This window comes from Crocuta crocuta, unplaced genomic scaffold, assembly GCF_008692635.1.
Source record: "Crocuta crocuta isolate KB4526 unplaced genomic scaffold, BGI_CrCroc_1.0 scaffold56, whole genome shotgun sequence".
NCBI lineage: Eukaryota > Metazoa > Chordata > Mammalia > Carnivora > Hyaenidae > Crocuta > Crocuta crocuta.
In genome coordinates this window covers 2,741,502-2,755,491 of record NW_027531334.1, presented here as the reverse complement: position 1 = coordinate 2,755,491, position 13,990 = coordinate 2,741,502, and the positions used below count along the sequence as shown (strand labels likewise).

General features: G+C 47.4%; 1 protein-coding gene across 2 annotated transcripts in view; it reads left to right on the top strand.

The window, feature by feature from the left end:
- The window catches only part of BOC (BOC cell adhesion associated, oncogene regulated), a 69,446-nt gene that overhangs the window by 38,285 nt on the left and 17,171 nt on the right, over positions 1-13,990 (top strand). For both annotated transcript variants that reach the window (XM_077771845.1, XM_077771844.1), the window contains exon 4: positions 12,628-12,774. In XM_077771845.1, coding sequence (XP_077627971.1) covers positions 12,628-12,774 — 147 coding nt within the window. The remainder of the gene's footprint in view (positions 1-12,627; positions 12,775-13,990) is intronic.

The window sequence follows — 13,990 nt, the reverse complement described above, 5'->3', positions numbered from 1 at the left end:
GAGGCCTCCGACAGAACTTTCTTGGTACAGATCTCTTTTACTGCTGGAGGCACTCTTGGACTTCACTCCTGGCTGTTGACCTCAGCCTCTGGTCTTCAGGTAAAGTGGAACCCACACGGGTAAATGCCATCTTCTTTCTGTGTGGTTGTGTCCATCCCACTTCTCCGCGCAGAATTTGTTTTCCTATGGAACCTAGACTTTGTGGTAAATCTCTCTTGTTGCTCATGCCGCCCTCAGACCACCTTGTCTAATCCTTGCTTTTTGAGATACTTTAGCTTTGATCTTCTCCTTTTTTATAAGCTTTACACAGGAGGTCAATCACGCTACNGTAGTGGGCGCTGGGGTCTGGCTTGAGGATTCAGGGGTGGAGAGGAGGCCTCCGACAGAACTTTCTTGGTACAGATCTCTTTTACTGCTGGAGGCACTCTTGGACTTCACTCCTGGCTGTTGACCTCAGCCTCTGGTCTTCAGGTAAAGTGGAACCCACACGGGTAAATGCCATCTTCTTTCTGTGTGGTTGTGTCCATCCCACTTCTCCGCGCAGAATTTGTTTTCCTATGGAACCTAGACTTTGTGGTAAATCTCTCTTGTTGCTCATGCCGCCCTCAGATCACCTTGTCTAATCCTTGCCTTTTGAGATACTTTAGCTTTGATCTCCTTTCTTCCTTTCTCCTTTTTTATAAGCTTTACACAGGAGGTCAATCACGCTATGCGGCTCAAGTGCTCTCTCTCTCTGCACCTGAACCAACAGCAGACCTTGCCAGTGGACACCATATTCATTTTTTCCGTACTCTGATTCCACCTTAGAATTGTTCTCAGTACAGCCCGGCAAGTAATCACAATTCATCAGAGGTGGCATACAGTGTGAAAGCTCCTTTCTATCCCTTACCTCTAATAATTCAAACTCTTACTTAATTCTTCATTTGTAACTTTCTCCCATTTTTTTATCCTTTAATTCTGCCAATTATCCTATCACCCCTGTATCCCATTTGTTGTTGGAAATACAACAGGTGGGAACTGGGTAATAATGCTGTAGCTGGGAACTTGAATCCTCGAGCTAATGTGGAGTCTTAAGCTAATGCTGGCTTAATTGAGACCAATCTGTAACCCCTCTATAAGGCCTTTATGCGCTAAGACCCAGGCATGTACCTAAATTATTCTGTCTCTGCCCTCAGACCTTAGAAGGTGAGGCTGCTGACTGGAAAGGAAGGCACTCCCCTTAGGCAGAGGTCTCTACAACTGACTCTGAGGAAAGCTCACAAGGTGACAGGGGCCCTTTATTACCATCATTTAATCCATGAATAAACTGAAGAGATAAACTAATATGGGGGGGGGTGAGCAGGGGAAGAAACTTAAAAAAAAAATCCCTTGGGCTTAAGTTTTAACTTTTCCCCTAGAAGTTGATGTGACTTTGGGCAAGTCACTAAATCGGTTGGATTACCACAACTATGAAGTGAACAGTGATAATTACAGCATCTGTCTCCTGGTTTTCTCATTTTTTGTTTTTTGGGTTTTGTTTTTGTTTTTGTTTTTTGTTTTTTGAGGATTGGCTACTATGATAGTAATATGTTGAAGCATTTTATAAATTCCACCCCTTTGGTCGGCACACTTTTGTAGAGCTCCCTCCCGCAGGAGGCTCTGGGGCCCGTGTCGCACCCTGTGCTGCCCAGCTCCATTGTGGGAGCAACCTTCAGAAGACCAAGTCCAGGGAGTGGTGACGCCTCCACTCCTAGTGAGACCCAAGCCAGAGGGTTGGGAAGAGAGAACTACCCCATCTCCCGAAGTTTCTTAGCTTTTTGTATATACACGATGTCTAGCCCAGGTTCCTACCTCCTAGCTGCCTTGGAGAGTAGCCGTGGTGTCCCTGCACTGCGTGCTGTGCCCGTAGCACACAGACCTGCCCCATTTCGGCTTCGTCTGGCTCACCACTACTTGTTCTCCTAACCAGGCAGTCATTGGCTTGTGCTGGCCAGCAGGGCTGACCCTGGCCCTCGGCACAGTGATTCCACAAACAGAAGCCAGTAAGCCCTCCCCGCCTCTGATTCCCATCAGACAGTTCTTAGGATCTTCTAGGCTTGGACCCTGAACTAGAATAGGCTGTAAAGGACCACTGGTGACATGTCTTTATTACAACATTTCTAGAGGCGCCTGGGTGGCTCCGTCCATTAAGTGTCCGACTCTTGATTTTAGCTCAGGTCATGATCTTGTGGCCTGCAAGTTTGAGCCCCTCATTGGGCTCTGTGCTGATAGCAGAGTCTGTTTGTGATTCTCTCTCTTCTTCTCCTTCCCTCTCTGTTCCTTCCTCCCTCAACTAAATATTTATAAAAATAATAAATAAATCTAGAAAGATAGAAATTAGAAATAAATATTTCTAGCTTTGTCCCTGTTTTGGTCAGGCTCTCCAGAGGAGCTGAACCTGTTACACATACAGGCAGTATCTTTGGAGATATTGTGAGTTTAGTCCCAGGCCACTCAAAAGAAAGTGAGTCAAATAAATTTTTTGGTCTCCTAATGCATATAAAAGCTATATTTATACTATACTGTAATTAAGTGTGTAATAGCATTATGACTTAAAAAGTACAGACCTTAATTTAAAAATACTTCATTGTTAAAAACGCTAGCCATCAATTGAGCTTTCAGTGAGTTGTAATCCCTAATCACAAATCACTATAACAAATATAATGATGATGAAAAGATTTGAAATATTGTGAGAATAAAATATGATACAGAAAATGAGCAAATGATATTGGAAAATGGCACTAATAGACTTACTTGATGTAGGCTTGCCACAAAACTTCAAGTTGTAAAAAAAAAAACCAAAAAACAAAAATCCAGTATCCACAAAGTACAATAAAATGAGGTACGCCTGCATAGGTATATGGAGAAGGAAATAAGAGGAAAAACAGATTTCTTTTAAAGAATTGCTTCACATGATTGTGGAGGCTGTTAAGTCCAAACTTCACAGGGCAAGCCAGTAGGCTGGAGGTGAGGAAATCCCACTGGGGAGTAGTAAAGCACCCATTCTCCAGCACGGAGTTCAGTGTGTGGATATTTTGGAGATTGGTGCCCTGAGAATTGGGGAGTGTTCAGAATTCCAAAAGAGCACCGTAAGACTGAACCCTTGCCTTTGAGGTGCTCTTAACCTAATGGAGAAGATTGACTGCAATAACATGGTAGCCACAAAGCAAGTCAAACCCATGAGTTCCCCTACAGAGACATAAATGGATTTTACTGGGATCTCAGGCTAACGGTGATTCATCTCAATTTCAAGGAATTGAGGAAGACTTGGGAGTTGAGCCTTAAAGACTGTGTGTGGGACAACCTTTATCATTTTTTTGAGTTCTCTCGTACTTCCTCAGACCTACAACTAAATTCAGCTCTTAGCATTGTGTACTTTGGTTTAAGCCCAGTGCATTTTCTGGGATGGTACAAACCCTTCCATAGTGAGTTTGATTTCCAGAGTGAGGTAATTCCATGGGGAGTTCAGTCAAATCCTGAATGTAGCCACCAGGTGATTGTCTCTCTCTTGCTACCCCATTTCTCCCTGTTTCTCTTTTCCCTTTGGGAATGTGTGTTTTGTGATTAAGAAAGGAAACTTCAGCGTTTTCTCCAATGCCGCTCCTCTCCACCAGTCTGCTTCAGTCAGCCAGTGATTCTGTTGACAAAACAAGAAGGAGCCATTGGCTCCAAGTTGGAAAAACATTTGTTGTTACCTTAGGCAGCTTAGGGAATCCTGTGTAAGCCCTTTGCTTTGCAGTGGAGGGGCGGTGGCAGGGAGAAGAGCTGGGGAGGAAAAGGAAACACAGGTGGCCTCCTGGGCTGGTCCAGGAGGGGGAGGGGTCTGCCACCAAGAGCTGGGCTGCCAGTACTGGCAGGCTGAGTGGGAGAGACTGAGGCAGCTCTGCGGTGGGGAACACACAGTTGGAAAGGGAGAATGAGCCTAAGGGTGAAATTTAGCTGCTTCGTACTGTAAGTTTTGTTTTGCTTTGCCAGTTGGACAAGAAAATTATTGACAGCTTCAACCCAAAAGGAGCTGAGCAGCTTGAATATCTAAATAGGAAATAACTAAGTAATACCTGATAGTAATAAACCGAAGTCCTGTTAATGTTTTATGTTGTGTACTGGTTACAGGCAGAAATTCATACCTCACAAGAATTGTCCTATACTCAAAAATCTCCAAATGACCTTGGCAACACTAATCCTGTCAGGCCTAGTGCAAGTGCTCAGACAAAGGTGTGATGTGAACTTAGCCCAGTGCATTGTGGCAGTAACTCTCTTCCCCAAATAGGCAGGATTCCAGTTGTCTCTTTAGCAATGGTCAGAATTTACCAAAAGAAGATCTCAAGTCCACAGTGCATCTTCTACCAAGGACACACTTAGAACTCCTACCCTTCTCCGCCCCTCAGCCTGTTCTTTGCACACACAGCCACATGCTTATGTAAAATCTTAGGTCCATCTTCTCATTGAGGAGAGAAGGGAAGGACCTCCAGTGTGTTGAGCTGGTACCACCTATAAATTCAATGAGCCAGAACAGACTTTGGGAAGCCTTTTGTATAGGAAGATGAGAGAAGCATTGATTAGCTCACTTGAAATCCTGGAGCCCTCTAAGGAACATGAATTAAGATGATTCCTTTAAAAAAAAAAAAAATCAAGAGAACAGATGAATCCCTTGGCTCACCCTTTTTGTGTGTGGAAAAATTTAGGGATTTCTACTCTGGCCCTGTTTTTAGACTTTCAACCTTTCCTGGAATCTGGTAATAACCCTGAGAACAATACAATCTCTGCAGGTGGGTCAGTGTCCCATCTAAGATACAGGACTATCACTGAGGAGTGAAGAAAAAATGTAGGCAAAGGGAAAAAGAAATCATTAGCTGTGGCAAAACCAGCATTTTGGGGGGCAAGGGAAAAATCATGTTAAATGTAGAGTGACTGTGTTCCTTTACTTATCAATCTGTGAAGACTCCAGGAATCACAGAATAGGACTCAGGCTGTGGTGTCGCACGTAAGCTCGTCTCTCAGCCTCCCCCTCTGGACCCACCAAACTCTGCCATTTCCTCATCTCATCTTGCACTTCCCCCGTGTTTTTGGAATGGTGTCCCCTCTGCTTACAACACTGTCCTCTCCATTCCCTTTCCCAGAACATTCCCATCTCCCTTAGGTTAACGAATTCCTTCTCAGTTTTTAAGATGAGAGTAACTTCTCTAGGAATCTTCTTGACACCCTCAACTTCCCAAGTCTGGAGTGGGGTCACCTCTTCCCAGCTTGCTTACCATCCTGTGTCTACTTCTATAGCCCCTCTCTTTTGCCTGGAGGGCAGGGACTTTGTCATTCATCTCTGTGACCACATGGCCTCCCACAGGGCCTGGCACACAGTAGGCCTTCAGGGAATGTCTAGAAAGAGGAAGACTCTTAGATAATATGTGTCTGAAGTCCAGAAGGCCAAGAAGGGCATGCAAAAGGTGAACAAAGATTTCTTCACCGAATCCTGATATATTAAAAGGCTTAAGGAAATAAAAAGAAAAAAAAAAGATGAAGCAAGAACTCTGGGTATAAACAGGTTGAAGATACAAGTAGATTCAGGGAGGAGTCAAACAAATTGGTGGAGGTTACAAGTCTAAAGGTCTGTTTACAAGAAACTGAGATGTTTGGAGGAACCTCTGGAAACTTGGAAGGGAGATGCCAGTGAATGTGGCTCCGTGTCCTACGAGACATTTCGTGGGATGCTATCCAAGATGGTGGGTGGTTGGCATCAGCAGCCATCACTGCTTATAGGAATGTGTAGTTCCCAGGTGTGTGGGCAGAAAAAGTAGAACCACTGTGGGCCCCAGTGGCCTTAGGGCAGCGCCCCTGCCTCTCCGACCTAGAGTTCTGTATGTGAGGACCATGCTGAAGTGCTCATCTCCATTCTTCCTGAGTTCCTTGGCCTCCCACTTTCTCTCCCCTCCCTCTTCCTGTACAGGCTGCCAGCCTGCCAAACCCTCTGCCAGGATCCAGTTCTGGCTCTCATGATCCCAGACCACCGGGATTCACATTAATTTTCCCATTGCTAAGTTTATAGTTTATATTTGGTTGATCAGAGAAATATGTATGATGTGGGTTGCTGGCAACTAAATCTTTTATTTTCCTTCTCTTTTTCTTAAGTGTGTTTTTTCTGACCATTTCATTCCCTCATCTAGTCCAAAAGAAACTCCCTAGTTCTGCTAACCAGCCCTACCTCAGTGCAGAACTGAAGTCAGATAAATGAGATGGTCTACAGACATCTCTGTGCATCTGGCTGCCAGACTTGGAGGAGACATGGCTCCCATCCTTGCCTTGCCTTCAAGGATTAATCACATTTCGTATTCTCTTACTTCTTTTTTAAAAAAGTTCTTTAATGATTCGGGCCAAGAAATTCCTGAAACATTAGGCCAGTTTATTGCACATCATTTTAATGACATTGCAAACTAGGTTCGTTTTATTTTCCATTCTTGCTGCCCCACTCTTCCCTTTATACCCTCTCCTCTCCTGCCCACCTCCAGTCTTGATTTTGATCTTCTGCCCTCATCCCCTTGCTCTTTCATCCCTTCTCTGTCCTCAGCCCTCTCTCACTGCTCAGATCTGAGTGCAAGCCTCACCTCAACTCAAGGGGGAAAGAAAGAAACACAAGGTTCAACAACTAATGTGTTTGGCATCTGCCATGGCCTTTTTATACACCCATGGAGACTGTTTTTATTTAAATAAGAGAGAGCATATGCCTTGCTTTCATCAGAAAGTGTGTTTGAGAAATTTCATGTCCTGTTTCCATGGCTCTCAGGAGACAGTTTTTGGAGCCAAAATTATTTGTGCAATTGGATAGGCAGAAAAAAGTCCTAATGAAAGCAAATGTATTTATCCCTTCTCGCAGCCTAGGAGGACAAGTACTCCTCCTGTCAACTCCCTTTGACCTTTCTAAGTTGCTCTGGAGCTCAAGGCCACCTGACCTAGGCTGGGATGCTCGCGGAGGTGGTAGGGACTAACCTGCCGACCCCACTCTTACAAACTATCGTACCCTGCTTTGTGCACTGTTTTTACCGGTCTTCTCTAGCAAAGTACAGATCCCTAAAGTTAGGAACTGTATTTTTGTCTTCATGGTATCTTCTACAGTGCCGGGCGTACTAGACAATTCTGTAGCTCCTGGCTGAATGAATGAATCAGCGATAGCTGGAGGGGATGGTACGTGCCAGATGCCTACTATAGAGTACGCTGATTTTGCCCAGCCTTGTGGGCTGTAGTTGGGTTTGGCTTCAGTGGCCTGTGTGACAGGGCTACGTGCAGGCAAAAGGCTTAGTCACTACCCAGGATGCGTGGCTGCTGAGACGCTCACCCATCCCACAGTAAACCTCATCCTTGCCGGGCGCCAGGCTTTCTGGCCTAATGGAAGCCCAGTTCTGCCCCAGGCTCTCCTCTGCTTCTGTAGTTGATTGCCGTGGTCTCCCACCTGCAGAGCACTTAATTTCAGAGGGCTCATCTTGGGGCCGTGCCAAGGCATGGGTCCTCAGATGACTTGGAGGTTAAGAGTAGCGTGATTATCTGCCCATCAGTGAAGCAGGATGGGGCATAGGAGTGCCCCTGTGTTGCTGGAGCCCACATAGGAAGGCAATGCCTAGGACCCTGCCCCTTCTCAAACTCCACCTCCAGATCCACCCTGCGGAGCAGTGAGCCACAGCTTCTGCCAGAGAAAAGTCTTCATTTTATTTCCCTTGAAACTTGGCCAGCTTTCAAAAACCAGTCGAGGTGCAGGGAAGGGCCACACAGTGAGCATATCCCTGAGGAGTGCCGTATTAGGGCAAAGTCTTTCTGTGCTTTGTAACATCAGCCATAGGCACAATAGGCCACCACAGGGACAGTTGAGGCCTGGAGGCTGCGAGAGTTAGATAGTAGAATGATCAGCCCAGAAACTTGCCATTGGCCAAGAGGCTACTGAGCTGTCCTGCCAGCATTGCCAANATCCGGTGGATCCCATCCAAACCTGAGCAGTCAAGTACATGCTTGTCCCTACGCAGGGGGATAGGACAGGGCTGACTATACATAAGATGCCTGGATGGATAGAAAATGACTTTTTTAAAATAAATATTTAGCCGAGTTCATGGAGACGGGGATGTTGACCCCATGCAGCCCCCAGACAAAGGCACTGTCTACCTGACTTCTTACTTAACCGTGACTTGCAGCCTAAGAGAGATCTCTGGGAGAGGAGGCCCAGATGAGGCAATGCCTTGAAAAGCCTTAGGAGTACACCTGAGGTGCTCTGCTGTGATGCAGTGCATCCCATAACTGGATGTGTAAACTGTATAAAAATTGGGGCAATGAGCCTCCAATTAAGATTTGACAGCTTTGTGTCCTGGGAATTCACGTACACTAAATATTGTTAAATTTTAGTTCATAGCTCTGCAGAGCCAAAGGAAGGGTCCAGGCTAGAAGGTGATAAGAAATTCAAATAGGTTTTATGTTAAGCCCATCTATTTGTAGTCTCACGTGTGACCCTGGTGATGGCAGCCACACCACATGCTTCCAAAAGTTCTTGTATTCCTCCCCATTTTCCCTTGGTTCAGGAGGTAAGTGCCTGATGTGCCCTGTAAATGGGAAGAGGAAACAGTGAACCTTTCACATGGCTTGTGTCTGAACAAAGCCCTATAATCTGTGTATCTAAGAGTCCTATGGAAGTAACGGATCAGAAGATCTATCTTCCATTAAGAAACTGAGGGCTGAGAGAGCAAGAACTAGGCAGGGTTCTGTATGGAGCCTAAACTATCATGGGCTTTCTTAGAAAGCACTAAATTCTGTGAGAAGGAAATCCAGAGATGGTCCCAAAGTCCTGGGCTTCTGACCTGTTGAGAGCTGAGGAACAAGAGTGGGCTTATTGGCATTTGATTAGTGCAGACAAGTTAATAAAATAGCTGAAAGAATACACAAAGAGAGGATGCACAAGAGGGGTCTGGGGGAAGGTAAGAGGATTAAAGCTGCAAAACATTCCCCTAATGGATTTCTCAAACACACCAGCCAACAGGCAAGGGCAGGTGTCCTGTCAAACCATTTCCCCAAGAAACCCGATCCATCATTCTGCAGTGCGGCCTGTTAACCCCATTTGAAATTGAAGGGCCTGCCCCCCAGTCCCAGTGAGGCGCCCTGAGCAGCCCCGGGGACTGGCCAGGAAACCGGCTTCGCAGACAAAGGAGCCTGGGAACAGGCTGGTTTCCTTCATTTGCGGCCAACCAGATCTCTGCATCTGCCTCATCTGGTGGCTGATTAGGCCATTACTGATCACGATGTCTCTACACCACCCCCACCCCTACCCCCAGTCTCCTTCCTGCCTAAAAACACTAGAGAAGGGTGCTCTGATTTTCACATCCATCATCACTTTGTTGCTCTGCCTTTGATCCCTTAGTGAACCTCAATGTTTGCTCCAGCAGCCAAGTTGGATGTGTTTGTCTAGTGAAGCAGCAGCTAAGGCTTAAGCTTAGGAGGAACAAGGAGGGGACAGGGCCAGGGACCGAACTACTCCTTATTTGTTTGGAAGCCAGGAAGGCTGGCCTGCCAGTAGGCCCTTGTGGGGAGCTGGATGCCCAGCTGGGGTGTCCTTAGTCCCGCCCACATGGGCTGTTGCACACACGTTGGCATCAGAACAGAGGGGCTGTCTGGCCACATGGCTGACCGGTGCCCAGCTTTGTGCCTTCCCCACCGCACAGCCTTCTGTCTCCAACTTAGCAATTGTCAGAGGCTGCAGAAGGAGCCAAGAGAGACTGGGGGTGGGGGGTATGCTCTATGTTTTCTCGTATCCGGTCGGTGAGGTGGGTACACAGCGGAGGACGTGAGTTGTGCCTGGATAAGCTTTCAGTTACAATGGCAAGAGCCTGGCCCATTAACATGGAGATGGCATTCTGGTGCCAAACTCCTTTCTTGTAAAATGATCTGCTAAGTTTAAGTATATTCTTGCTTGAGGCAAATTTCCTTGGAATGAAATGAAGAGGAGGAGGAGGAGGAGGAAAAAACTCAATCTCTTGGTGGAGCAGTTTGAAAATGATTTACTGGACCGTGGAAAAGAGTGCTTCTTGATGACAGGAATTTTCCGGATGCCCCTGGGCTGACAGTCGCTCATAGCTCTCTTTGTGGAGATCCTCCTGACTTGGCAGGTACGGCACGCACCGTGCCGAGGGGGATTAAGGCCTTCGCGTTGTTTACGTGCATTGCTTTTGAAAGGCAGTTAGTGATATTTAACCAGAACACGCTGCACCCACGCCATCCACCATCTCCCGCAGTCTGTATCTCCTTCCCCTCTGAGAAAAAAACACATCCGCCCTTTGGGCTGAGCAGCTCAGCCGGGACTCGGCTACATAGTTTTTGGGGCCTAATGCAAAATTAAAATGTGGGGTCTTTTGTTCAGACAGTAAGAATTTGAAGATGGTGATGGCAGAGCGCTGAACCACGTGCTGGCCCCTTCTAGGCACCGAGCCACGTGCAGCTATACAGATGGCAGGCCCATGAAGCCGACCTTGGGCTCAACCTTCCAAATTGTTCGTTCATTTAACAAGGATTTAGAGAGAATTTGCTGTCTCCTGCCTACTGTGCCGTGGGGCTTGGGGTTGGGGCATGGAGTGCAAAATTAATAGGCTGCCCCTTGGGAATTTCAAATTTAGCTAGAGTCCGATATCACACATATAAAATGATGATGAGAGAATTCTTTAAAAGTCCCAAAGGCTCTGTACCCACCCGAAGAAATCTTCGAGTGAGATCTCACCCTTGACCCATGGGCCTCACTTGTTCACCCTAGGAAATAAAAGGAGGCAGTAGAAATGAATCAGGCAGTCTGCCTTTGCTTTTGCCACCCACTTGTGCACGGCATGTATTTCCTACTCCACATTCGTGAGACCTATGTCACATCTTTTCTGTGACTCCGGAAGTGGCCTCTTAAGAAACATTCTAGTTTAAAAACAGCCATACTTAGATAAAAGGTTGGCCATAAGTGGAGAAAAGATTTATAGAAAATTTGTTGTGCTAGGACTTTGTCCTTGAGCTTTTAGTATAGATGAAACACAAGTAGGAAATGTGAGTTCATAGGCGACATAAATGGGCATCTGGTGCCTGATATGAAGGTCCCAGTTTCCGAGATGGTCCTTCATTTGGTCACTCAACATTTAGTGAAACGTACTGGAGCCAGGCCCTGCGTTAGCTTTAGACTTGGTCGCTGCCCCTGCAAAGTCCTAATATCATAATCAGAGGGACGGTGATCCTCTCATAGAAACAAAAGGGCTTTCCTGTCCTGGCATAGCTTGTCTGAGAGCTTCTGGACAGTTCCATCAAGTGGGAAACCTTCTGACCTCACTATGTGCCTTGATTACTGTGCTGTCCTGTGGTGACAGTAGTTTGTTTTTGGTAGCTAACTGCCTTTTCCGTGAGAAACCTGATTCCTGCCTGCTCCCGCCACCTTCTTGCCTTCTCTGGGTCTCCAGGGAAAACAACACCGGCAGGTGGAGTCTTACAGCAGAGCTGCAGTGGAAGCTCTGCTGGTGGCCGCTCTCAGGAGCGCACAGAATTTGGTGCGGTCAACACTCGGCGGGGTGGGGGGGAGTGCCTCCAGAGGCACTCTCTAAGCACCTCTACAAAGGAGTATTTGGGTCAGTACTCTCCTCTTTCTTATCTTACAACCCTCTTATTTTATTTCTTCTCTTCAAGTCAGCTGCAGTCCTGAAACAGTAAATTTGGCATGTGGCTTGTTGCACAAGTATCCCATTTTGTTCAACCGCTTCAGTGATTCGGCTCACACAGAGAGAATTTTGTTGTTTGGACTGTTAGATTGTTGAGGAAACATCCTGCTCTTGTTCCAGATGGAGATCCATCCTCTCCCAGTTTAGATCCCAGTCTTCCCACCAAGCCAAGTCAGAAGAGAAAGCCACCATGCTGCCAGACACTGCTCCTGGCATCAGGACCCTCAGCTCTCCATCATTCCACTGCCGTCAGCCACACTGGGGAGGCTTAGGAAGCCCTTAGAGCACTTACCAATGCCCCACAGCCCTGAGGAAGGATCAGCCATGGCGTGGAGTATAGCTCCGGGTAGCATCAGTCTTCCTGTTAATAGCCACGCTTAGTAACTGAGCATAATCTCCGGCCTGTCACTTTTACTGTGGATGACAAAGAAGAACCAGGGAACCTAACTGGAAAAAAGATATCACAATTCTCTTTTATCATTCCCATCAGTCTCCATTTGCTGAGCTGTGCCAGGGCACTTATGCCTTGATCATGACCCATCTCCAGCCAGGTTCAGTAGGGCCAATGGGCTTGGCCAACCCACCCCCATGTCTCAGTGTAGCAGAAGAGGCTGGTCTGTGTCACAGGCACCTCCTGATGGAATCCTGTACATATGTCCCCACCCTCCAGCTTCTATATACCAAGCTGAACTCCCATGTAGTGATAGAGGCCACACATTCCATCCTCTAAACTCTTACAACAGAAGGCTGGAGGAAGGACTCAGACCACCCCGCAGGAAGCCCCCAGTGGGTGAGACTCCTGCAGCTGTTTTCTTGTGACTGAAGACCCCAAGGCATCAGCCACACTGAAATGTCGCTTTGTTTCTGTCCTCCATCAAGGCCCCATTGGCACCTTTCCTTCTGCCCACAGATCTCCAGGACTTCAAGTTGGACGTGCAGCATGTGATCGAAGTAGATGAGGGGAACACAGCAGTCATTGCCTGCCACCTTCCTGAGAGCCACCCAAAAGCCCAGGTCCGATACAGTGTCAAGCAAGAGTGGCTGGAGGCATCTCGAGGTGAGTGAGCAGGCAGGAGCCCAGAGGCCAAGGCCACGAGGGAATCTGACCACCTCCGACTATGGCCTCCTGAATCCCCATCCACATGCCAGCAGCCCCTTCCTCATGCCGGTCCAGTCTTCTACCTTGCTACTTAGTCCTGCAAGATCCTAAAGGGATCAGCTTCTGTAATGGAGGCCTGCCCTGTTGAGAGGAATCTGTTCATCCTTGGAGGCTCTGGAAGATGTTGCTGAGCTTCCAAAATTTGTATAAGACATCAGCACGGTGTTCCCTGCCCCTGGGGCGTACAGAGAGAGGCCGCCTGATGAACCCAGCCATTGGTGGAGCTGCAGTGTTCCCTGGGGGGCAGTGGAGCTCCCCCCACACACAGCAGAGGACTCTCTTTAGTGGGACGTGGATTTTTCCCTCTCCCCATCTTCCCAGTGATGGGGCTGTCTCAGCTGCCCTAGCTCCTGCTCAGGCCACGGGGTACATGACAGCTGGTCCAGGGGAGGCCAAGCCTTGGTCCCCAGAGTGCCCATGAGGAGCAGAGATATCTCCCAAGATGAAGTCAGCTACTTCCCATTGTTGACTGTCCACTCAAGGCTAACTAGACCCTACGTGACTGAACCCACAGCTCAAAATGTATACCTTTTAAAATATCCTATAGATATTTATACATTTTCCTTAATTTTTCCTGGTTATGAAAGGAATATATGTTCTTCTATTCCTGTCAGGAATATATATATGTTCACTACAGAAAATGTAGAAAACTATTTTTGGAAAGGGTAAAACCCCTGATCTTGCCACTCAGAAATCACTGGAGAGTGCAGGGAATAAAGCATTACTCTCCTTTGTCCCCAGCAGATGGTGGCAGTAGCTCTCTGGAGGAAGCCTGCCCATGTCATAGGAGGGTCAAGGGGTTTTCTCTGTCAAGCATTTGCCTAAGCCACTCTTACCTGGGGCAGTCCAGTGAGGCAGATACCAGGCTTAGTGAACCTAGATTTCAGAGACACCAGAACCCCGAGGGCAGGCCACACCACCAGAAAGCTCAGAGCTGAGGGCCAATGCTTTGTCTGCCAGGAAGCCGACCAAACACTATCCCCAGCCACTGGGGTGTCCAGAAGCCATGACTCTGTCTCCTGTTGAAAGATGCAGAGCACGGCCCTGGAGCCGCACCCCCATGGCACCTCTGGACCAGAAGCAGACAAAGTCTAGCAGACCAGGGTCACAGAGG